Source organism: Vulpes lagopus, chromosome 13, assembly GCF_018345385.1.
Source record: "Vulpes lagopus strain Blue_001 chromosome 13, ASM1834538v1, whole genome shotgun sequence".
In the NCBI taxonomy this organism is placed as follows: domain Eukaryota; kingdom Metazoa; phylum Chordata; class Mammalia; order Carnivora; family Canidae; genus Vulpes; species Vulpes lagopus.
The window spans coordinates 52,380,685-52,407,332 of record NC_054836.1 but is presented as its reverse complement, the minus strand read 5'-3'; the positions used below and the strand labels follow the sequence as shown (position 1 = coordinate 52,407,332).

The window sequence follows — 26,648 nt, the reverse complement described above, 5'->3', positions numbered from 1 at the left end:
TTAGGTGCTTTATATGTATTCTTTTTTTTTTTTTTAAACAAATGATTATTTATTTCTTTAAATTGGTTTAGGACATCCCAAAACAAATCAGGAAAACGGAACATCATTTCAGTGTTACCAACATAGGGCTTTGTGTAATGACTGTGACACCATGACAGTGAAGTATTCATTTTTAAGCTTTAAACGGAGAAAGCTTTACCTCTGTGTGTCCAATAGAAATACAATATGTAAATTAACCCATATTATCTGTATGCTGATTGGCTTGAGTTCCCCCGAATGTCACAATCTCACCACCCAGCAATGAGGTATTTTACTGCTGTCTGGAGATCAAATTATTACTGTAGAGAAGATCTTTATTTTTTCTGTTTCATTAACAGATTATTATAAAGCCATAAGCATGCAAGAGGAGAAGCAGACGTTTTACACTGGGAATTAAAGAAAGCACGTCTGCTCGTTTTTTTGTTTTTTGTTTTTGTTTTTTTTGTTTTTTGGACGTGGGGAGTTGTTGAAAATCTTTTTGCCATCCCCACAAACAAAACTCTTCGGAAATGGTAAAATAAGGAAATGCATGATTCCAGAGGCATCCCTAAGCACCCAGTTGTCAGGCTCTGGGGTGTCTTGTGATATCATCGGACCTTTTGGATGGGTGTAAGTTTTATGAATTCGTTATATTCCTAGTATTTTTTTTTTCTTCCGTAAAAACAAAGGGGGAGGGAAAGGAAACACACACACACACACACACACACACACACACACACACACACCCCTGCCTTGACATTTCCAATGTGCTGGTCAGCTGTACTTGCAAAAAGGGAAAAAGAAAAGGCTGTTGCTCGGTGGGGTGGAACGCGAGGAATAGTCATTTGAAACTGCTGTCAGCCTGATCCTATAGTCATATTCGTTAGGGTAAAATGGATGTGAGTCCTTTTGCAGTTGTCCCCTGAACTTAGCTTCTCCCCACTTGACACACGGCTGCGTGCATTTGCGAATCGAAGCTGCCTAACAAAGACAGGGCTGCCCTAACCTGCTTTCTCCCTCCTTCCCCATTGACAAAGATTTTTTTTTTCTTGACTGCGCTTTTTAAAACTATATATTTAATTTCTTTCTCTGTCTTTTATTTCTTTTTTTCTTATTTATTTATTTATTTTTTAAAAAATATATATCCCCCCCCCCCCCCCCTCCCAGCTAACCTGCAAATGCAAAGGTCAGCTGGGGAAATCGCTCAAGAGGAAATCTAAAACAAGCTTCCAAGGCGCCGGACCACCCTAGACGAGGACGGAAGGAGATGCTCGGGGAGGGCGAAGAGGGGGGGCGAGCGCCCCCGACCCCCGGGCCCCTCCGGGCGCGGCCCTAAGGGAGCGAGGAGGGGCCTGAGGTCCTGAGCCTGCCGCTGCAAGCCCCCGCTTCTAACGTGCGGAGGCAAAAGTTCAGAAGCAGCCGCAAGGGGACAAAAGCCTAATTGTGCCGGTTGGACAGGACGGGACGTGCAATCAACGCAGTCAGCTCCGGACACGCGCCGAGCTCCCGCCGGCCCCGCCGAGGCTGAAGCGGGTCCCGCCGCCGCCGCCGCCGCCGCCGCCGCCGCCGCCGCCGCCGCCGCCGCGGCCCCTGCGTTACTGGGGGAGACGGTGCCGCTGCGACAGGGGAGGACGCGGCGGGAGCTCAAGGAGGCTCCAGCGCGCAGGCGCCGCCGAGCCCTGCCTGGATGCTCAGTCAAGGCACTAAGGCAAAAAAAAAAATCAGCAATTTATAGAAAGAAGCAGCTCTAGTCTGTCGGGATATCCAGCACCAACAGGTAGGAGGATATACTCTCGGTTAAGTTTGGGGGGGGGGGGAGGGGGCGCACAGGGTTGATGAAACTGCAGGTTCCTTCCCCGGCACCGAGCCCTCCCTGAGGTTTTTTTTTTTTTTTTTTTTTGGTTGTGTGTGTTTTTTTTTTTTTGGTGGCTTTTTTTTTTTTTTTTTTTTTTTTTTGCACAATAAAACTGCATAATGGAAGTGCATTCAGACAATGCATCTTCGCTAGGGCTTCTTGAGAGCTCCATTTCTGCAAAGCGTTGCAAGACTGAGGCATAGCAGGCTGCTGCGAATCGCCGGGAACTGTTCCCCCTTGCAGCACAGAAGCAATCTCTCTCTCCCCATCTTCGCGTATGTAATGCATGGCTCTCTCCCCCTCCCCCTCCTCCGCCCCACATTATAAATCCAGGGGTGGCGGATTTCAGGTTTCGTAATGTTGCATGATGTGATCGGTATTTACCCGGGGATGTACCGGTGGGGAAATTAAAATCATCGAACGCAGTTTTGCATGGGCTTCCTCCATCAGCATATTCCGGGCTAGTGAGAAGTGGCAGAGGAAACATGCTTCCTGGGAATAACAGAGGAAGCCGATTTTCCTGGTGTGGCTCTCGGGCACCCAAGAGACAGTGTGCATTTTGTTTTAAAACGAAGCCACTTGCGATTTGCAACAAAGATGATCAGTGTAAATAGGAAAGGCTTAATTGCCCAAGAAATACAGGTTCATGTTAGATTCATTTGAATCCAGGCAGCCAAGGTTTACAAATGGAAGTGCATTCATTATTCCTCTGGGTGTGTTTCCCTGGCCAATATTTACATTAACCATTTTTTTAATAATCATGTGGGTTTAAAAGAGAAAAGATTTACCAAAGAATGGGGGGGGGGAGCGCGGGCGGGGGAGGGTGGGGAGGGCAAGACAAAAGATTAAATCACATCAAATGCTGGATAAGTTCCTTTTCATTGCAAAGTCTAATGTTGAAATTATGCTTTAAGATGAATCAACAAATACTCCTCTTATGATATGCAGCATGAATAGTGGCACTTGAGTTAAAAGACATATTTTGCAAGGGCTCTTTGGATCCATAGCAGCAGCAGCAGCAGCAAAGCTGCCTGTAAAACACTGACAAATACTAACAGAACTCCAATAAATGTGGGTAGTCATCTCTGTCTCCTATTAGCAATCTTGTAGATTCCATTGTAACATTAGTGATTAATTCCTGGACCTGGCATATTTTATGAGTGTGGAACATTTTATTCCTTCTGTCCTAAAGGTACCCAAACAAATTTATGTTCTCCAGAATAGGGATCCTTTTTCAATTCATCTAGTTCAGAAAACTAAACCAGCCAATTTTCTGAAATCTCACACAAAAAAGACGTAACTAAAGCAAATAATATTATTGAAAATTAGAACTTTATTTGCTTCCCCACAAATGAACAGCTTTATGTTAGCACTGCCTGACATCATTACTTGTTAACTCAAGAACTGATAGCTCATTTTTTTTCCAGATATTCTGATGGCAAATCAAATGGAAGAAAAGAGGAAGCATGACTGCAGATCGCATCAATTCTCTTTGTGGATTACATTTTCAGTAAAATGTATGGATCTATCTTTTCCTTGTTCTTATATCTAGATCATGAGACTTGACTGAGGCTGTATCTTTATCCTCCATCCATCTATGGCGAACTATAGCCATGCAGCTGACAACATTTTGCAAAATCTTTCTCCTCTAACAGCCTTTCTGAAACTGACTTCCTTGGGTTTCATAATAGGAGTCAGCGTGGTGGGCAACCTTCTGATCTCCATTTTGCTAGTGAAAGATAAGACCTTGCATAGAGCACCTTACTACTTCCTGTTGGATCTTTGCTGTTCAGATATCCTCAGATCTGCAATTTGTTTCCCATTTGTATTCAACTCTGTCAAAAATGGCTCTACCTGGACTTATGGGACTCTGACTTGCAAAGTGATTGCCTTTCTGGGGGTTTTGTCCTGTTTCCACACTGCTTTCATGCTCTTCTGCATCAGCGTCACCAGATACTTAGCTATCGCCCATCACCGCTTCTATACAAAGAGGCTGACCTTTTGGACGTGTCTGGCTGTCATCTGCATGGTGTGGACTCTGTCTGTGGCCATGGCATTCCCCCCAGTTTTAGATGTGGGCACTTACTCATTCATTAGGGAGGAAGATCAATGTACCTTCCAACACCGCTCCTTCAGGGCTAATGATTCCTTAGGATTTATGCTGCTCCTTGCTCTCATCCTCCTAGCCACACAGCTTGTCTACCTCAAGCTGATATTTTTTGTCCACGACCGAAGGAAAATGAAGCCAGTCCAGTTTGTAGCAGCAGTCAGCCAGAACTGGACTTTTCATGGCCCTGGAGCCAGTGGCCAGGCAGCCGCCAATTGGCTCGCAGGATTTGGAAGGGGTCCCACACCACCCACCTTGCTGGGCATCAGGCAAAATGCAAACACCACGGGCAGAAGAAGGCTCTTGGTCCTAGATGAGTTCAAAATGGAGAAAAGAATCAGCAGAATGTTCTATATAATGACTTTTCTCTTCCTAACCTTGTGGGGCCCATACCTGGTGGCCTGTTATTGGAGAGTTTTTGCAAGAGGGCCTGTAGTACCAGGGGGATTTCTAACAGCCGCTGTCTGGATGAGTTTTGCCCAAGCAGGAATCAATCCTTTTGTCTGCATTTTCTCCAACAGGGAGCTGAGGCGCTGTTTCAGCACAACCCTCCTTTACTGCAGAAAATCCAGGTTACCAAGGGAACCTTACTGTGTTATATGAAGGAGCATCTGGAAATCTTTAGCCTTGTGAAACACTAACCTTCTCTGCTAAGCAATCGTGGCCTGTAGCCATATCTTGAGAAGAAAATCAAGAATGGGATCAGCGGTTATAAGGATTTGGGCAACATTCTGCAGTCTTTGCAATAGTTCACCTATAATCCTATTTTAAATCTCAGAGTGATCCTGCTGACTGCCGGCGAAGGTTTGTAATTAAGAAAGGACTTGAACCACTGCCCTAAGTTTCTTTATGTGGTTGAAAACTAGATAATGAAAGTAGCAGGTGCTAAGTATCAGTGCTAAATGCTGTGTATATCACTACTTATGAAAAAAAAAACCATCAAAAAAACAATTAGCATTGGACATCTTAATAAATTAAGTTGACATGAGGTAAATGTGTTGATAAAAACTAATTTTAGAAGTTTGAAGACTTTAAAACATTTCATACTATTATTGTTTTGCAAAGACTAAAATATTTGGGGACTTAAAGTACTGTAATCCACTAAAGACGTGCCATGAATTATTGGATTATCACACTTTTAAAAATTCGCCTTGTAAGTTTTGGGGAGCATTCCAAAGCAGTATATTGGTTCCAATTAGGGTTTACTCTCTCTTTTTTTTTTTTTGTATTAATACATTACTATTTCTAAATACCACTTTCCTTACCTACTAGTGAAATTGCTAGCATTGAACTGTATTATGTGGTTTTTGTTGATTTGGTATAAAGTTTTTCCAATTCATTTATATTTTACAAATGCTAGATATTGGTCTGGGAGGCAACATTAATGGTACCAACTGGTCATAATTGAGCAGTTCTAATAATGCAGAATAAACACATGTTGCCTTAAAGGGTTATCTAGTATCTTTCATCTTATTTAGCATTGGAGCAAATAGTCAAGGGAAATCGAATTAGTAACTGGTCATGGTCATGCATCTGGAAGTGCATGGACGATCATTTAATATTCTTTTTCCTTTTTCCTCACATGATTTGAAAATTAAGGTGCACATCACCGGGATAATGAGATTTTCATCTGAGGTGTGCTACCCATTCTAGTGTGTTCTAAGAAGCAGGCAGTTGATATGTTTATATTTTAAATCAGCTGTCAAAGGGAGACCACAGCCTTAGTATGACATCCTGCACAATTTGTGAAGCATTTATTCTACCGAAGGCACAGTCTTGTTTATACTTTCTGCACATTCAGTGTATTGGTCGTTTAAATTATTTCAGTTTTAACTTGTGAAAGCTTATAATATGATTTCTGGTATTTTAGAAATACATTAGAGTCTGTGAGTCTCATTCTTTAAGATACAGATGTGTGAATTTCAATATAAAGTTGCATTTGCCAAAATTTACCCGTGTAGCCTGTTACTTTTCTTGGAATAAATTTTACATTTTTGGCAATTAACAATTTCTTTTGACCTGGGAGGCAAGCACAAACTAGGAAGACTAGCCTTATTGTGGTTTTACTTTCTGAGTTTTGTAGCTACTATATTTTGGAACTGGACATGCACGAATGATAGGGAGATTAAAGCTGATAAACTGACAAATAATACTATCTACAAAAGCATTATTTGGTAGCTTATCATAATTATCCATTTATTCTTACAAGCCAGTAATGTTTAGAGATTTTTATACCTACTTAGTTGATTGGTTAGGAATTTTAATATTAATATCACATTTTATTTTGGAGCATAGCAGAAATTTTGGGTTCTAACTATATAACATCTAAGAGAAATGATTAATAACATTATGAAGAACCAGAAAAGTTATTGTCTTTGTTTTTCATTGTTTCCATTTGTTTTTTGTTTTTGTTCTGTTTTGTTTGGTTTGGTACTTGAAAAATAAGATTAGGAATCTAATGGAACAGAATTCTTTATTGCTACAGTACTTCTGTAAAGAGAATATCAATATAAATATAAATAAGGAAAAATAAATCACTGGAATGTGTCAATGATATATGCAACTATTCAGTTTTGCTCATATAAGGACAGCTCAAGCCATGATTTAGTGAGCACTGTGTTTGACCTCATTTTACTTTATACCAAAGTTGATTGGATCTGAGACAAAGTTTAATGTACAATAGGAGTTGAATCTAGCAATAAAGGCCCTTTGTTGGTACTAAAATCATTATCCAAAATGCAATAATGGAAATGTTATCAAAAGATATTCTGATAACATTATGTTTCCAACTCAAAAAAATTTATAAGAGAGGCATAATTACAATGATTATAGAGAACTTTGCTTAGAGGTTCAGATATCACCAGCAGTCAGTGAAACATTCAGCAATTGTCTTGCAGCCAGGGAGATCAAGTATGATCAATGTCTACAACATAGACCAGAAAACTGAGGCATAAAGGTGGAGACTTGAGTCAAGAGCAGGAGCCAGGTGAGATTGCCTGACTCCACCTAGCTATTTGGAATAACAGATTCCAACAGCTTTGGTAAGTGATCAGTAATGCAGAACTGTAGTGACTTTTATTTAAGCCTATTTTCAACTAACTTGGCATTTCAGGTCAAGAGGCAAACAGTGGGTGAGATACATCTCCAGTTAATCGATGCCATTTGTAAGTCAATGAGTAATGGTAGCAATCATATAAAAGTCTGCTTCCGTGTCTTAATGACCCAATCACATTATCTATTTTGGCACCCATTCCAAAATTCAGTATTTAAAAATGGTAACTAATTCAACTTGAAAGTGTTACTAATTTTCAACCCCTGAAAATATCCCCACTGGTGAGTCCAACATCCCTGTGAGAAAGACCCATTACCGATAATAATGTGTCCCTCCTGGACTAATTACGTCTGAGCTGAACAGTCTTTAAATTGTTTTCCTTAATAGTGGTGATATGTTTGCATGGATGTGTCTATACTACCTCATCTGGTTCCTTTGGTGCACAGTGGATTTCTCTGTGAGATGCCTGGCTGGACGTAGGCATTCAGTCTGTCACTGTGGAATCCTATGCAGATATTAACTGAGGCCAAAGGAGGTGAGTAACTTGCCTGGTTTCCCACAGAGGCCCCATATAAATAACCTAAAATTAACCATAGTAATTAGAAAAAATATGTGTAAGATAACCTACCGACTGAATCACCTTCTTCAAGTATTAGCTGGTTGGATTTCAGCACCAGCATTTTTCAGAGGATAGCTGATTTGTTATTGCTAACACGTGGCTATAGCCACTTGTCCATTTACCTCTACTTTCATGACTGCTACCTGAATGTTTATTTATTTATTCATTAAACAAATATATATTGGGTGCCAGGTTTCGTGCTGGGAGCAGAGTGGAAAACAAGACAGAGCAGTCTCTCACGAAGATTTCTTAGTCTGGTGGGTACGACAATTAAATATGTAGTAGCAACGAGTTACAAGTGTTGAGATAGTAAGCATTTCTAAGATGGACTTGGTATTAATGGCCATAAATGGACTGTTCTTCATTTTTCCTTCGGTGCCTTCCCTCATCTTTTCCCAGTACCCCTCGGCATCTTTTATATATCATATTGCCTCAATTCAGAAGGAACATGCTGTTCTGCTCGCACTTCATTTAGATGAATCACCATGTTACATTTGGGAACCCGGGTTCCCATGTTGTGAATGCTATACACAAAATAACAGTGAAATTTGAGTGTTAAAGTGACCCCCCCACCATGTCCTCAATGTCCAGTTCCACAGGAGAGATAATTCAGTTCCTTCAAGAAACATGGAGGTGTCTTTCCTTACATACACGCACCTTATAAGGTAGCATGAGAATGCCTGGGTAAAGTGTCATCAAAGAAGGCACTAAGAAGCCAGCTCCTCGGTCTCTCCCATGGTGCTCAAGCAAAGCTGGGAGGGAATAATCTGCAGAACAGGGTACATATCTTTTATTGCTAAAGCACGCCACTGCAAAGTTGACAATGCCCCTTGTTGTAGATACTGTGAAACTCCCCAACCCCATAATCTGAAAAGTTTAGCCTCCAAAATGTATTTCTATTGCAAATAGGATTAAACATCTTTACAGTTATAGAGACATATTTCTTTTCAGCTGAGCCATGTAATAATAGTGAGTTGTGTTGCAACGGGGGTTACTGTAGGACGGTTTGTAAACAACCCAAACTTCACTTCTGTGTATTCACCATTAGATAAGTTTGCTTTGTTCCATTTTTTAAGATTTTACTCCACATTGTTATCCAAACAAAAACCAGTTTATATTAATTCCATATTAAAAAGAAAAGAAAGAAAATAAGATGATAAATGTTAATGTTTCAAATACTGGTTAAACACGTTAATTAAAGTAGATGGTTGCCAGAATTGTGGGTTATTTACAATTCCAAAACCTTGTGAGTTTGTTTTCCTATGTAAAAATACATCATTTTCATGTTTGTTAATATTCTCTTCTAAATGTTTTGAATGGAAATTGAAGGGTCTACTAGGATACTTGTTTATTGCTGACTTTTTTTTTATTGTTGGTCTCAAATCTGCGCATGCTAGTATTCTGTGACTTCCCCAATTCCCTCAGAGACTCTTTTTTACACCATATTAAAATGATAGAATTGCTTCATTTTTAGGCATATGCTCATAATTAGTCTAAATAGTGGTTAAAATGAAGATATCATTTGTAGACGACCGGATTATTTTTTGCCATTAGTCAAACAAATAAGTTAAAGGGTTATTGAGAACTTGAGCAACAGAGGGAAGATTTGGGGTTTTTTTTGGCCAACTGTTTGTCTTATACTGCAACATAACGAGTTCTAAAAAATATATTAAGACCAAGAGGCTTTAACTTTATAAAAGGATTATATAAATAAGACCTGGTTTTTAAAATGGAGATGGAGCTTTTATATCATCTTTTGCCAAAGGGGTGATGTCCATTAGTTGCTCAAACCCTTAGGATTAAAAGGCTTTTAAAGCCAGTTTTCCTCCCACCAGATCAGACAGTTATACAAGGGCTGGAGTCCTATAAAAGCTCTAGAAGAAAGCAAAGAGAATGTGTTTACCTCTGAGTGTAGAAAAAGCCCTCAAGGAGCCATAGGTGGTTTGGGGTTTGGAATTATTCACGCTTGACATTCACAACCAGCCCCTCTTTCCTTCTGGTGCCACTGGACGACATCATCCTCGAAATGACAAAGGTTTTCAAGCTTGGCTTCGAGGCAGAGGGCAGTCCCTCTTTTTTCCCTCTGTGTGTTTGGAAAACAATAGATTCTTTACACAAATATCAAAACATATTGTAATGCACCTCTTGCTTTATGGGGTTTTGAATAGATAATAAAATAACGTTTAACGTATATGGGTATTCAAGATCATGGGATGAGGAAGTAAGTTATTATAATACTTGGAAAAGGTTATTATAAGATTAAAAAACCTTAAAGCTGAATTGACGGTCAAGTTTCAACTAGCTAAAGTTAATCGTTTCTTTTCACAACTTTAAGAAAGCAAAAATCTGACTAGATGAAGGGTCTGTGTACTTCTCATTCATGGGCGGGAGTGGTGGCAGATTGAATCGAGAGAATTCATTTTCTCCAGAGTAAAGAGGAATTTGGGTAATTTTTAGTAAGCATTTTCGTTAGACATAATTCAATTCAACAATCGTTTATTGTATGCCTATTGCATGTATGATCTTGGGCAAGTTACTTAACTTTTCTAGGCTTCATCAAGAAAAAGGAGATGATAGTACAAACTTCCTGGGGTTATTGTGAAGCCCTTAGGAGAGAGTCTGGCATGTTAAATAAATTTTACTTTTTAGTGGCTCTCTCATAGTTCACCATCTAGCAGCAGAGATACAAACAAATTATGAGACAATGTGATAAGTGCTGTGAGAGATTAGCGTTAAAGAAACACCGACAAGCAATTAACTCTGTGAAGATGGCAGAAGGAAGGTGAGACAGAAAAGGTGGCAACTGAACTCAGTCTTGAAGGATCATTTTAATTTCATCCGCCTGACAAAGTTGGGAAAGCCATCTCAGACAGAGGAAATAATAAGATGAGCAAAAGTCAAAGAGAATCTAAAGCTCCTGATGTGTTCCACGTAGGAATTCACCCATTAGAGAAGTTTCATGTTGTGTGGCTGGAGCTCAGGACTCTGCAAGGGGAGGGCCAATGTGGTGCAGAGGTTAAAAAGCACAAGACTTGAAAGTTTAAGTCCTTTTTCTGCCCTTTACTAGCTTTATGATTTTGAACAAGTTCATTAGACACTTTGAGTCTCAATTTGTTTATCTGCCGTGGCAGGGGTGAGGGTGGTAAGTAGTAGCAACTATCACTTTATAAGAATTGCTTAAAGATTAAATGAGATAGTATAATAAAGTATATAAAACAGGGGTGCCCGTCTGGCTCAATCGGTGGAGAGCGAGACTCTTGATCTCAGAGTTGTGAGTTCAAGCCTCCCATTGGGTATAGAGATTACTTAAGTATAAAATCTTTAAAACAATGGCTAAAATAATATTAACCATTATTAAGTACTTATTAGGTGCCAAAGTTTGTTCTAAACGCTTTTCATATATTAACTCATTTGGTTATCACAATGAGTAGATGCTATTATTATCTGTACTTTACAAACAAAGAAACTGAAGCCCAGAGAAGTTGAGCAACTTACATAGATTAATAATAAGCAAACACGGATGCAAAGCACTTAGCGTGGTACCCAGGCCTGAGCGAGCATTCAATAAAGGTTTGGCTATTGCTGCTGCTGCTGCTGCTGTTGATTTTCACACAATAACTGGGAAAGTTAGAGATTGACCAACGGGAGCTGAAGTGACAGGGACACAGAGCTGCAGCCTCAGGCTGTAGTTTTACCTTGCCCTTCTCCCCACTTACCCACCAAGAATTTAAAGGCAGCCAAGAACAGCAGTCGCCTGCTTTCAGAGAAGGTCATATTATTGCGAAAATAGGAAAATCCATCTACTCTTTAGAAGGACATTGCTCAAATTGCGTCACTCAAATTTTCAAAGTGGGCTACACAATTCATGCTGCGTGGAGAATTTCTCCTAGATCTGGCTCATATTCTTCAGTCCTAAATCGGTTTTATCCCAGTCTACATAAGGGGAGGTTTTCTAGTGGACAATTGAACTGATTGTTCACTGAGCTGAGCAAGAGCCTTTCGTGGAGGCTTCCTGTCAAATCTCCCTTTAAAGATCCGCCTTTCAGGATCACCATTCCCAGCCATTTTCCAACTATGGACATTTATTTCCCTACTCTGCAATCCCTCCAGAGGCTTCTGTAGCCTCTGCATTCATAACTCTACAATGGCAGGAGTTCCTCATAAATCCTGTTTGCCTGGCATTCATGCATCCACATGGTCCTCACACTTCTCTAACTATAGACTCATACTCAGTGGTTTACACACCTGACTATCCTTCACTGCATTTTTTTAAAGCTGTTGCTTTGCCCATTTGAACCCCTCCCCCTCCCCCACATTCATCCCAAGTGAGCTCTAGTCTTTTTATCTGACCTCTTTCTTTACCAGTGATTGTACCAAAGTGATTTCATCTACTAAAGCGACAGCTGCTGTCATCCCCCCACTCCAGTTTGGTGGTGTTTGCAGTCTCAGTAAACACAGTTTTTATTTAATTATCCTGTGTAGCATGAAAAAAAGGTGCCAGCCTGGGTGTCAGGAGCCAACCTGCTGACCAGCTACAGGCTGCTGTCAATTCACTTGACCTCTTAGTTCCCTCAACTGTATAATGAAGGGGTTGATCTCTAAAATTTCTCCAGCTTGGAAAAATCTATGGTTTGTCCATCTGGGTCGCTGATGCCCTAAGGACATTAATGACATGGTTATTTCTAACAAACATAGCTCCCCCACGGCTGACACTGGTCCACTGAGAGCCACTTCCTGTGTACAATATTTCAACTAACTAGGATCTTACCTAAGCAGTGTGGACCCAACCTGATCCCAGCTTGTTGACATCAACACTAGAGAATATCTATAGCATATTAAAGTACTTTTTCACTGGGCTCTTGCTTTATTCATGTGCTAACTTCGTAATAGCACTTTTAATTTTAATAAGACATACTTGATGCTCCACTTCCATTTCAAATGATCAAATTATAGATATTTGTGCCCTATTATTCCTTTTTATGTTCTATTCTCAATTATAAATAATTCATGGATTTTTTTTTTTTAGAGGGCACCGAATTTATTTCAAGTTCCTGTAGCAAATATATGAAACATAAAATTTTGGAAGATATTTTAGTATCTCCACAGTTGGCAATTATAGAATGATCCATCTTTGAATAGGTATTTAAGAAGCACCTACTGTGTACAAGGAGTTGTACTGGGTGCTTAATAAATCTTGTTATTGAATCTGGTTTGGCTGAGGTTTTAAAGACTTGCAAAATGAACACAAATCTAGTTTTCTTTTTAGAGTTGTTTTTGTTATGCCTTATGAGCATGAAGACATTGGTTTTTAAATTCCACCCAGTACAAAAGTGTTTTCCTATTATTGTTAATCACACCCTATGCTTAGATTTAAATGGCTATAATTAATGGTGCATTTTTTATTTACAATTTCTGATTTGCAGCAATAAAACTAGTTACCATAAAACACCCTTTTAAAATATATTTTGAGTCTGGTGGCTTGTTGACTTTTAAGAGCATGAACTAGAAAAAATAATATCCTTAATATGGTAGTAAATTTTTAGCTACTGATAAAGAGTTTGGTAGGTGATGTGGGGAAAATATTCATGCATCCTAGAATTTACAGTTCAAGGAAACAAATGTTCCTGTGTCTACGTGGCCCTGATACACTCACAGTGCATTGGGAATTCTATACAATTATTGCATCAGTGCTTTTAGATATGATGCCACTCAGTTCCCTGATGCAGAAAGAACCTGTGTTCTTCTCAGTGGTGTTATTATTTGTTATGCCTGGAAGGTCTTGAGCATTTTCTACAGTGCCAGAGCTCTAGTGCTTTGTATTTTCATCATGGACATGAGATAATGTCATTTTCAAGAAGAAAAAATGAGAGAGAAAGACATTTTCTTGTATACTGAGTTTTGCTGAAAATTATTTGCTTTCTGTTGTAATTTTAAGACAAACTTAAATTGTATGTACATGATAAAGCATCTTCATAATATTCAACTAAGAACTATTCTATTTTCAGCCAACTAAAGCTATATTTTTATTGATAATAATGATCAAACATAGAGTGTTCATTATAATGTAGAGAGAAGAAATATAAAGGAAATCACAGACTTAACTTCCTCCTTAGATGTTTCTGTAGGCAGAAAACAACTAAATACATTTCTTCATTAGTAGCAGAAACCAAGATGTAGCAGGACACATGTATGTAATGACCAAAGGGAAGCCACATAAAGAAATGTGAGGGAATGGTAAGGTGGTTTCCGTGATGGAAACAAGTGATACCAGAAAGAAATTTCATTAGTAGGAAGGTTTAAAAAGTTTGAATGTAATAGGAAGAAAGAATGGGGCTAATATTTTAAGTGGTCTAGAAATTGGCCTCACTGTTTAAGAGCCTGCAGTGTCTCTCTATTGTGTACATAAGATCAAATTCAAAGGTCTTTATGAAGACCTTTCATGATACAGCAATGTTCTCACCTATCCATATTTTTCTCATTCTTTTCCATTTTTCTATTCCTTATCAATGCCACATAAATACACACAGATACCTTTCCCAATATACAGGCACATACTTCCAATGCAGGTTATCCAAGTCAATCCATAGGTCCACTCAAGTTTCACCTTTGATCACTCTGACCCATATTAATTTCTCAATTCTCTGCATATCTCAATTATATTTAATCTCTGTGTGGTTTTACTTGAGATAACAGTGTTCTCTGACCACTTCAGATTTCTCTAGTAAGATTGTAAGCTCATGGGCTTTGTGATCTACCTATTTTCTACCCCTACAAAGAATCCTATATTACTAATATGCAAAAATAAAATGCTTAAAAAGTAGAAATATTATTTACATAAAAAATAGAAGAGCAAAAATATTAATTTTAGAAATTTTTTTATTAGAAATCTCTTTGTCCTGGTCCAAGTTGAAATGTTAATTCAAATGTTATTTCCAAAATAGGAAGAGAGAGAGAGAATCTATAATCAAAATCTAGACCATCTTGCCCTTTCCTTTGTAAACAAATAATATACTACTAATCTTCTAAAAGTCAATGAACTTTAAAGTTGTCTTTAGTGGTGATGAAATTTGATCTATTCACACTTTCTTACTTGTCTTCCTTGTGATCAGTTTCACACAATTGGCCATATGACCAGAAAGGCTATGTAATGTTTTATTTGTATAGCTTCACAATTTTAATATAAACATGCTAAGCAATATTGAACCTATGTCTGCACATATTTTTAAAGATTTTATTTATTTGAGAGAAAGCATGGGTGCATATGCACAGGAGTTGGGGGTGTTGCACAGAGGGAGAGCAACAGGGAGAAGCAGACTCCCTGCTAAGTAGGTAGCCTTACGCAGAGGAGGGGGTGTTCCATCCCAGGACCCTGGGATCTTGATCCAAGCTAAAGGCAGACACTTAACCAACTGAGCCACCCAGGTGTCCCTATATCTGAAAATTTTTGAAGACATTTTTGTTTTGGAATATTCTTCACATGACAATATTTACAGTGGAGCATATTGTATTAATCAAGGATATCTCTTAATCTATGCTTCAGTAAGGACTTAAATTAGAATCTGATAGATAACTCATCACAACTTTAAAAACATCATCATTTGGAAATTAGTTAAAGTGTAGTGAATTTTTTTTAAATACACTAATCTAATGCATTTTACATCACTCAGAATAGGATCAAAAACAAGAGTTAGGTTTATCAAGTACAAATAAATATTGTTTTAATATTGGTACACTTCCTCAATAATTAAAATAAATTTGTAAAATATCCTAGAGTAACCTAATTTTTATCAGATGATTCAAATGCAGTGATTATAAATCTTTCTGAAATACCACTAAGAATATAACCCCATAATTTTATTTCTATTTTTTATGTGCTAAGAATGTTAACCTCCTAATAGCAACTGAATGTTTAATGTATATTCAAGTATACTTTAGGATAATTTTGTTCATTTCAAATGTATAATAGGCTCTTAACAATAACAGAAATGTTGTTGAATGTGGTGTATGAGGGCACCTATTTTGTTAAATTATTGCTATCATGATCATAGTTATTTTAAGTCAAAATAAATGAGGACAATTTATGTGTCAGTTGGACATGGGAGTAAGAGAGCCTTTAAATATCATTAGTTTCTCAGAGAAATTAATGCTCTGGGTATTTATCAGTGATAAATAAAACTGAATGACAAAATTTTTGGTTTACAATTATTTAGGAAAAAGAAAAGTTGGGCATATGCCTACATAACCCATTTCTACAGCTCATACTTTAAAAAGAAACTGAAACCTTTAGTTTAAAAGTTCTTTTGAGAGTTAAATAATTCTAAAAATCAGAGACAAATAATTATAACCCCTTATTTTACTAACTCAGAATGACTTAAAGTTATGTCTTTCTCTTTTCAGCTAACCAAACGTGGCTTGTAGTTTATTTCTTAAGAAGGGATCATAAAAAAGAACGTTTTAATTATATAAGTCAGTTTTCAAGAGAACTCATTCATTTACTCATTCATTAACAAATACTTATGCACCACCTACTATGTTCCACTGTACATATTCAGTACAAAGATATAATAGTGAATAAAACACAGTATCTGTTTCATATAGACCACTTTTTAATAAATATGTAGTTTTTATACATGTTTTGCTAATCTGGAAAATTGATTATGTCAACTCCAGAAAGAATTTTACCAACTTAAAAAGTATTGCCATAACTAATGTTTTCACCCTTACTTTTAAATGTTAATGATTAAAGAAAATGAAACCATCCCACAGATTCATACCTGAAGCAGCTTATTTCCCAAATCAGGAAAGCAAATGCTCCCATCCTACTAGAAAGCATTGAATTCTAGGTACCTTAACTTCAGCAAAAGATCAGTTCTATCATAAAATGGCATTTCATAGATAACAGGCACTGCTGGGGGAAGGAGACCATTAACTTCTGAGCTTATAGCAGTTCCCAACAGGGGGGTATATGATTTCTGGGCAGTGATTCAGTGAAGTCATTTTGCTGGCCAGCTCCCCAGGCTTCCTGGTAAAAGTCAAGTTTCAGCAATATAGCAAGAGTATTCATCTATCATGAATGTGTGATTTTGGTATATTCTATACTTAGTAGGAAAGAAACGAATTATTATTGATCTGATTAGCATTGGTTTTTAAGTTGCAAGGACAGCTGCCACAAAATGGAGGACAGCATGGGTTTCTTTTTTTGCCTTTGAAATATCTACCCCAAAGCCACCTTTTCCATAAATATGGGCAGTGCTGGACAAGCCTAGGAGAAGAACAGACCTGTGGCTGGAATGAATTCACTGAGAATGGTATTATAGCACAATGGGCTGGGAAGGCTGAGAGTTGATCCACTGGTGGCTTTGGTCCTACTCGGCAGTCAAGTGAGTTTTCATTTTGAAACTTGAACAAGCCAACACTGCAGTGGGAGTAAGATGAGGGAGAAACTAGCCTCTTTGGAAAGCAGAAAAAATTTATCAACAGCTGTTATTTCTCTAGGACTAGCTCGACCTCTCCATTCCACAATTCACCTGCCATCCTTTCATAAAAGGGCTAAAGGCTAATATTAGCCTGACTCCATCACATCAATGCCAAACACATCAGCAGTAATAAGCAATGCTTTTTGGGTCAAGAGATTCAAATGACTGTTTTGAATGACTATGACCAATTCCGACATTTCTCTATTGATTGTGCTTTAAAAAAAATTGCATGCTTCTAAATTTGTATTGCTTTCACTTTAAATTTCTATATTATTTGAAAACTACTAGTGAGCATTATTTCTGAGAAATTCAGATACAGTTACACTGCATTCACTTTAAAAGATGGCAAATGAAAAATGCAATTTTCTGTTTCCTCATCATCATTGTACAGATTTAAAATTGTAGGTGCTTCCTCACTGTAAGGGGTATGCCATAAAATTAAGATTTTCCAGGTTATTGTAGTATAAGGGATTTTAATAAATTCATTTGTGAGTAGATGCCCCCAGAAGGGAAAATGAGGGGCCACAAGACCAAGGCTTCTCACCCCACATTGCCCTCAGGAGCCCAAAGACTCAGTCTCATGCACCCATCAAAGTAATAGAAGAAAAACCACAAAACAAAGGTCGTGATTCCTGCTGACGAAATAAATGGCACCGTGGGATGAATAATACAAACAGCTATTTTAAGTCTATGAAATAAAAAGGCATTTCTAAAGAGTAAATACCACATCAGGGACAAGTTAATAGGAAAAGGGAGTCTGAAAGGCTCTGAAGACAGACCTAATCGTGTCTAAGCTTATGAGTCTGATGAATATTCGCAGGCAATAATACCACAACAGATTGAATTCTTATTATAGCACATCACATTGTTTCACTGAAATAAAACGAATTACAAAGTCTGGATAGAGTGACATTTCAGGGGAGCAGGAAGGGTTTTGTTGGTCATCCTGAAAGCCTTCCCTGAGAGTATTTATGTCTTCCAGTTTCTGTATGTTATCAATTGACAGTAAGTCACTGGTTTGCCTATTAACATAGAACAAAAATCTCTATGGGGCAAAAATGTTAGTTAACCTATTCATAGATACTATGTGGCCAAAAAATGTATGTTTATTATTTATACTTTTTACTTTTAAATTGACTAGATTGGTATATTTTAGAAATAATCAGAATAGGTCTTTTAAAATATGACAAAAAGTGCAGTTCTATAGATCAGAAGACATGAATTCTAATTCGGATGCTGCCACTAGCCTATTGAAACTGGACCTCAGTTTCATCACTCTTAAAACATCTTCTGAAAAAACAATAAAAAATAAATAAAAACAACTTTAAGACAAGCTCTTTCTGGTCTGACTCTTGACCAGTTTTCTTCACTGTTTCAACTATGCTTTTTTATTCTACTAAGACTGTCATGATGAAATTTAATTCACATACACCGCATTATTTCCTTCCACTAGATTAAAGAAAAGTGGAGCCATATAATAACAATAAATCCTATTTCCATGACTAGTACCTGAATTGTAGAAAAGAAGTTATGGCGATTCTAAATGTAAAGGATGCACATTACACATATAAAGCCTTCCATGTATAGAAAGGAACTTTATTTTTATTTTATTTTATTTTTTTTAGAGAGAGTGTGTATGAGTGGTGGGTAGGAACAGAGGGAGAGGGAGAAAGAGAATCTCAAGCAGGCTCCACACTGAGTGTAGAGCCAGACCCCAGGCTCAATTTCATCACCCTGAGATCATGACCTGAGCTGAAATCAAGAGTCAGATGCTTAACCGACAGAGCCACCCAGGCACCCCTAGAAAGGAATATATATATATACATATATATATATATATATATATATATATATATATATAAATTACATACATATTCTGAAAGTTATACAAGCTATAAAGTGACTGAGGAGGAAATATTCTTTATACTAGGAAGAAAGATAATAAATCATGTCACTTTGATGCTTTTAAGGAGATAGGTAGAGAATGACTGAAATAACATATCCGATGGATGGGACATGTGACACATCCAGATTCAGATCCCATGGGGACTTGGGTGGTGGGAGCCAGTTAGTATTTTATTTACGGTTTTAGTAACCAATAGTGGCAGAAACTAACAATGAACAATGAAAGCTCAAGAGAGTTTAGATAACTTAGAAATAATTGCAGCTTTATATGGGACTTGCAGCTTAAAATCAATCAAATCAAATCTCTCAGGTACCTCAGACTCAACATGTACAAAACTGAGCTTCTCATTTCTTACCCAGACTTGCTCTTTCTCCTGAATTCTCTATAATAATCCTGCTTTATTTATCTTTCTCACCTTTGATTATCAATTGATCTCATAAAATTTCTCTATCTCCATCCCCTGTTCTAGCTTCCTACTCATGAATCAGAAGACTAGAAAGGAAGCTTTGTACTAAAATATAAGCCCCATGACCTGAAGAATTTGTCTTTTTTTACTGCTATATCCTCTATGCCAAGAAGCATTTTGGGCACACATAAAATATATAATAAATATTTTTGGAATAACTGGATTCAGATACGAGTTTGCCTTTTACTTATTTTACTTGCCTTTAAGATGACTCCTCTGAGTCTCAGCTAGACACTTGCCCTGTGGGACTTTAGTGCTCAACTCTAGTCCCTATTACAACCAGTCAGAATCGCCCATGAGAGCCTGGTGCCCTCTAGTCTATTCCATCCACCTTTTAACCCCCTAAACTCGGCATAGTGCCTGGCACAGGGTCAATATGTATTTGTTGAATGAATAAATAAATGGATGCATCAAAGTCTATCTCCTCCATCTCTCTGGCTCAAGCAATCTCATTGCTCACATGAGTCACAGCAGAAGCTTTCTAACTATATGGACCCTTTCTAGAATTTCCAGACTATTTTCTGCACTTCAGCCAAAATGAGCTTTCTAAAACCAAACTTGAGAATGTGTCTGCCCTATTAAAAACCCTTGAATGGCTCCCTAATGCTTTGGATAAAGCCTAAATTCCTCGATGTATCTTATAAAGCTACTTTTAATCTGGGCCCTGCATAGTTCTTTCACCTAATCTACTTTCAAGCCCTATTTACACTCCATTCTCCAGCCATGCCAAATGTTCGCTGTTACCATGAGCAAGTCATGCCTTCTCTTTACCAGAGCTTTTCTAATTGCTTTGGCCTAGATCACTGACTCCCAACCACCCCTCTTTCTTGGTTAAGACATTTCTCCTACCAACAAGACATCCCTGACCCCTCAAGTCTAGATTAAGTATGAATCCTATGTGCTTCCTTTGCTGTGGAAATTTTTAGCACACAGTATTTTGTCTATGTATTTCCCCATCTTCTCCTCTTGACTATAAGATTTATAAAGACAACTATTGCATCTAACTCACCACTAACTTCCACAGAAGCTACTACAGTGCCTGGCATATGATAGATCCACAGAATATTGGTTGGATATTCTACTGGTTGGATAAATTTTCCCCCATCAGTTCAGAATAGCTTATCAAATTAATTCATCATCCTTTTGGATGGCATGGGAACCTGAATGTGAAAAAAGGAAATAAAGGAGAAGTAAGTTTCAGGAGGAGGAAAGGGTTGAGCATTTGTTTAAAAGCAAAAAGTTCTGAATTAAAAGTAGCGTCAATCAGATGCAAGTAAGAGGACAAGCTCGGAGTGGAGAGAGGGGTCAGTGGCCATGGGATATGGCTCCAATAACCATAGCAGGATAGTGCAGACTGAACATTGCTGGTGACTTCAAATTGAGCCTGCCCAGTAAGAAATGGGAGACTTTGGGGTTAGATCTAGTTGTCAGTTCTGGGAAGAAGTCCAACACAGAGGTGAAAGAAAGGGTGACAATAGTTAATAATAGGTATTTGTTGAATGAATGAATAAATAAATGGATAGATGGATGAGTGCAGATTCCCTCCAATATTCTGGATAATACACTCAGCTTCTGGGAGGCCCACAAGACAGTAACACAATTTCCCAATGGAAAAACTGGCTTGACAGTAAAGAAGTCATGGGAAGCAACATAGTACAGCTTGAACTGTTTTCTTGTATCCTCTTTCCAGATATAACATACAATGCCAGGTGATTTAGAGCTATTATCTCACTAAAACTTCTTTGGAGTAAGCCCTACTATTCATTCCATCTTGCAGATGAGAAAATTTTGACTCTGAGAAGAAAATAACTCGCTAGTGATGGATAGTATTAAGATTCAAGTATATATCTGCTTGTCTCCCAAGCCCAAGCTCTTATTCTCCAGCTCTCTTGCCTTGCATCAGAATAAACACCATATTTGATGCTTACTCTCTACCAGGTCAATTGTATTAATTATCTCATGTAGACCTTCCTACAACTCTAAGAGTTAGACACTGAGACTTAAAAAAGTACTTGCCTGGGGCTCCTGGGTGGCTCAGTGGTTGAGCATCTGCCTTTGGCTCAGATCATGATCCTGGGGTCCTGGGATGGAGTCCCACATCGGTCGGGCTCCCTTCCAGGAGTCTGCTCCTCCCTCTGCCTGTACCTCTCATGAATAAATGAATAAAATCTTTTTAAAAATTAAAAGAAAAATACTTGCCTAATGTCAGTCAGGTAATAAGAGTGGGAGCTGGATTTTAAATCTAGGTCTGCTTGTCTCCAAAGCCCAAATGCTTATGCTCTGCATTGTTACCCCTCTTTCAAAAATCTTTACCAAAACAGGGGTCCTGGGTTAGGGCCACATGATTAACAAGGATGAATTGCAGTAGAGTCTCTCAGTTCTGAGCTAGAAGAGAAAGGGCTTGAATCCTTCCTGCAGTGCTGGATATAACTGATATGAGTAGGGGCCAGTCAGAAGGGGTCAGGGGGGTGAATGGACTACAGGGAGAGGTCTATGAAGGGAACAGGAGTGCCAGGCAATCTGGACAGAGCCTTCCCAGAGGACCAAATGGCTCCAGGCCAGCAGAGTTGATGGCTAGATATCAAGCCAAGAATGAGTGGCTGCTAATAGAAATAGTAAAAGGGAAAAGGAAGGATGTGGAGAAAGCAGTATAAAATCATCTTAACCAGCTAAAGTTTGATTAGCAAAAGCTCTGGCTATAAACGAAGACACATTTCCACATTTATACATGTTTCTCTTTCTGTGAAGTTTATATCCTATAACTTCATTCATCTTTCTGTAGTGTTGTGATGAAACAGAATTTTCACTGCTATAATCATTTAATGAAGAGCATATCTTTTAGGTTATGTGGACACAGTCATATACCAAACAATCCAGATAAAGAGACTGGGGAATGATCTTTTTTTTTTTTTTTTAACTCCAAGAAAATATCCACAATGATTTAGAAGAAATCAGCAGCGTAGTGGTTGTGATAGGTTTTCTCTCTCCTGGGTTTGTCTTCATTGTTTTCTCTAATGTTTGTAGTGCAATCGGATTATATTAAAAATAATAATGACTGTTAATTAGAAGATTTAAATTAGGCTGCAAATATTTTTCCTTTCTAATATGCTAATTGCCAAATAAGAAAGTCTGTATAGAAACTCATGGGCAGGGCATCTCCGGTGGCTCAGCGGTTTAGCGCTGCCTTCCGCCCAGGCTGTATATCCTGGGGTCCCGGGATAGAGTCCTGCATTGGGCTCCCTACATGGAGCCTGCTTCTCCCTTTTCCAGTGTCTCTGTCTCTCAAGAATAAATAAATAAAATCTTAAAAAAAAAAAGAAAAGAAAAAAACTCATGGGGAAAATCTACCAGATGTGGAAGAGGTATCTTGATGTAAAAGTACCAATAAGCAGCTATTTCCCTTGTTTGTTTGTTGTTTGTCTGTTTCACAAGTTCATTCTGTAGGGGGAAAAGTCAGCAGATGATATTGGTTAAGAGTTTGGCAAAATAGCATGATGGCAAGTGTGATAGATTAGGAGTCAGGAATCAGGAGTTAGGGTGTGGGTATATGCTACCTAGCTATGTAACTTTGGGCAAATCTCCTCCCTTCTGTAGGCCTTTTTGTCTCATCTGTAAAATACAGTTTGGGGATAGGACATTGCTATGACCCCTCTCTATTCTGAGATACAGTGATGCTAAGCTAATGAGTCTAACAGCTCTAATATGTTAAATGTTGGTGTACTGAAATCCTAATTGCAAGTCTAGCTATGCCACTGTAGTAGTTATGATCGTAATTCATATCACAGGAATTCCCAACTGCTGACCATTCACCTCCCTCCTTTGATCCCTAGTTTTAGGCTGTTTCCAAACAAGGAATAATGCTAGAATGGAAATAGAAGCCAAATTCCCCACGGCACCCTGAGAGTAGTCCTGTAGCACCTGCTTCTCTATTCTGTTCATTAAAATAAAAAAAATAAAATCTCCCATGTCCATCTGGCACCATTCAAAAGTTGCCAACCTGGCATCATTCATGGGGACTAAATTCACTGACTCTTATCTAAAACAAATTTTATACTTTTCGTTCATAGGCTCAGCATGAATGGAATCAGCAGGTTTTGTTGTAACCAGTTTAATTCCAATAAGCAAACCACAAATTCCATACAATTAATTTTGCCGTATGCTCTTCAAAACACATTACAGAAATGGCAACCTAATTTTGGAGGGAAAATAGGACAATCCTACCAGTGCTTAGTTCTTTTTTTTAATGACTAGTCATTTGAAATCTAATGTCATAATAAATGACTCTGTTAGAAAATGAAATAAATATGCATTCAAAAACAAAACAAAATTAAATGCTTTATAAACTACTGAATTTATAAAATAATGGCCAATTAACTTTTTCAAATAAAAAGTGACTGTGGCTGTCTACATAGTCTCAGGAACCTGAATAATTATAAAGGCAATAAAGAAACTGGAGAACACTGCATATTCATCCCAATAAAAATAGTACCCTGAGTGTGTATAACTAACCTAATGAGCTGGTAAAATGTTTCTATAACCATTACCACATGAAAATTAAAATTTCTGTTTATTTTTAAAACATTGTCAAATATTCATTTGGGCTCTTTTTTTTTGACATTTTTCTGAAAAGTAAAAATTAAAAAAAAAACACTAAAGCTATTAATGCTTATAATTTGTGCAAAATTCTGTAGTGTCTCTTATGTAAGTTGAAGGTGAGTTGTCCTGTATAAATTTTGTTTCCATCAAATGGAAAAAGGTAATCTTTTCTTGAAAATGTCATAATATCAATGATCTGGAAAAACAGGTTAGGGTACCTAAGAAGGTTTTTCTCAAGAGAGCCCTAAGTAGTTTTTTTTCCAAGAAGAGAAGTCCATGACGATGTCCAATCCTGAGTAGAATCAAGACTTTGGTGTGAAAGAAGATATCCTTTGCCCAGAAGGGTCCTTTGGTATCCTTCACAGCAGACATTGTTCCTTGCCTGGCACTTAAGAAAGTTTCTTCTCAGCAGTAATACCCTGGGGAAATAGAAGACAGAAAAGACAGTGAAATGTGGGCAAATTACATAAGAATGACGCGGAAGATACAGTCTCCTCCCCTGCTCTGCTTTCTGCACAGCAGTTCATCAAACTCTGGAGATCATCTCCCATCTTCTTAGGGCAACTACTTTCCAAAAGTAAGTTGGGGGGTGAAATGGTGGAGGAGTCATGGGGGTAAACTTGATTCACAGTTATGAATTGTTAGCATTTCAAAAAAAAAAAAAGAAGAATTTAGAGCCAATGAAACTTGTATTTAAATGAACATTATCATATGTCTCCCTAAATAAAAACAGGTTAATAACTACAATTTATTATGCACATATGTGTCAGGCATTGTGCTATGTACATTACATACACTAATTCACTTAAAACTCCCAACCACTCTGCAAAGTAAATGGTATGATCTCTTTTTAAAAGATAAGGAAATTGAGGCTGAAAGAGATCAAGCAATTTGCTTAAGGTCGCCAGGGACAGGACAGCCCCTGTGGCTCAGCGGTTTGGCGCCGCCTTTGGCCCAGGGTGTGATCCTGGAGACGGAGGATTGAATACCACATTGGGCTCCCTGCGTGGGGCCTGCTTCTCCCTCTGTTTCTCTCTCTCTCTCAATCTCTGTGTCTCTCATGAATAAATAAATAAAATATTTTTTTAAAAAAGGTCACCAGGGATAAATGATAGAACTGGAATTCAAATTTAGGTTTATCTAATCTAAAGCACATGCTGTATTCGCCAATAACAATATGTGTTATCAAGTCCACAAGATTATAAAAAAATTAAATGTTAAGTGTTAAAATCCAAACAAATTTGTTCACAGGTCTTCTAGTTCCATCTGTCAACTCGCCTAGACAGCAAGAATAGGAGAGAAGTTATAAACAGAAGGATTAGAAGACAGGAGGAGAACTAAGATTAAATGGGGGAAAACCTACACTAGCAATTCCTAGGCATAACCTCAGGAAAAAAAAATGTGTCTAATTAATGTGCTAAAGCACTAGATACAGTGGCTATTGCTGTGTTTAAAAAATAGTAGAACAGAATGTTTGGCATGAATCTCTTTTTGTGTTCCCAAATGACAGCATTTTATGCATTGTTGCCTTTTTGAGGTTACAGAATAGAGAAGTCCAGGATTTAACCTCTTGGTTTTGTATTTGCATTTCTCAGAATTATGTTAGTGTGGCTTGCTGTAAACAGGATAAAGGCAAAAAGTACCTACACTGAAAATCCTCTGGGAAACAATAAATAGTATTCAAAGTAAATCTACAAAATTTATCACAGACATACACACTAAAAGGATGCTTTTGGCAGCTCTGCACACCTTTATTCACCTACATACAGAGAAAAAAACAGACCTGTTTTCTCATTTACCCTCACAATGTTCCTTTGAATTAGGAAATACTTCACAGTAAGAAAGACTAAAGCACACCGCTTATAAAAAAATTGAACTTCATGTATTAGATTCCCTAGTATTTTTATTCTCCTTTTGTTTTGATTTGGTTTAGTTTGGTTTTAGAAAACTATTTTATCATCTCAAAAAGGTGAGGTTTCTATGCTGAAATTTCTATGTTGAAATATCTTCAAATATTGGGGTAAATAAATTAGACACACAGCTAGTTATCTGGTTATGATTATTCAATGGTTGTTTAAAAAAATAGTAATGCTATTTCTTTTACATCTATTAAATGTAGGCAACACGGGAGATTGAACGATTAGTAAGATTGCATACCTGCCCTAAAGAAGCTTAGAATCTATTAATATAGAAAAAGTGAATGTATATATTAAAATAATAAAGTAGTTACCATAATATTTGTGGAATGTCTTAAGAGGGGAAAAGATTATTACTAGCTAGGTGATAAGAAATGGCTTGATGGAGAGGCAGCCTTTCAGTTGGCTCTTGAAAGATGGAAATTATTTGATAGAGACAAGATGGAGAATGAAACATAGCAGCACTCAGAAGCATGAAATATCAGCAGAGGCATGAAGTTGGGATATTTTAAAGCCTATTTGGGAAATGCCATATATTCTACTTGAACTATAACCCAAGATATAAATGGAAAATATTCCCAGGAAAGTAAATTTGGGTTGACATTGGGAGACTTGCACTGACTGCCTGCATAGACAA

General features: G+C 37.8%; 1 protein-coding gene across 6 annotated transcripts in view; it reads left to right on the top strand.

Annotated features, from left to right (window-relative positions):
* The first annotated feature begins 361 nt into the window (after window positions 1-361).
* GPR85 (G protein-coupled receptor 85) overlaps window positions 362-26,648 on the top strand; it is a 71,684-nt gene continuing 45,397 nt past the window's right edge. Inside the window, exons 1-5 of one of the 6 annotated variants that reach the window (XR_005983403.1) lie at window positions 362-648; window positions 1,186-1,795; window positions 2,027-2,148; window positions 3,301-4,784; window positions 7,420-7,567. Coding sequence is in view for 2 of the 6 variants with exons in the window: in XM_041727308.1 (XP_041583242.1) it covers window positions 3,471-4,583 (1,113 nt within the window). In the remaining 4 variants the exon portion in view is untranslated. Of the gene's footprint in view, window positions 649-1,185; window positions 1,796-2,026; window positions 2,149-3,300; window positions 5,929-7,419; window positions 7,779-26,648 lie in introns of those variants that run through there. The other 5 variants (XR_005983404.1, XR_005983405.1, XR_005983406.1 and 2 more) reach the window with 5 other exon arrangements.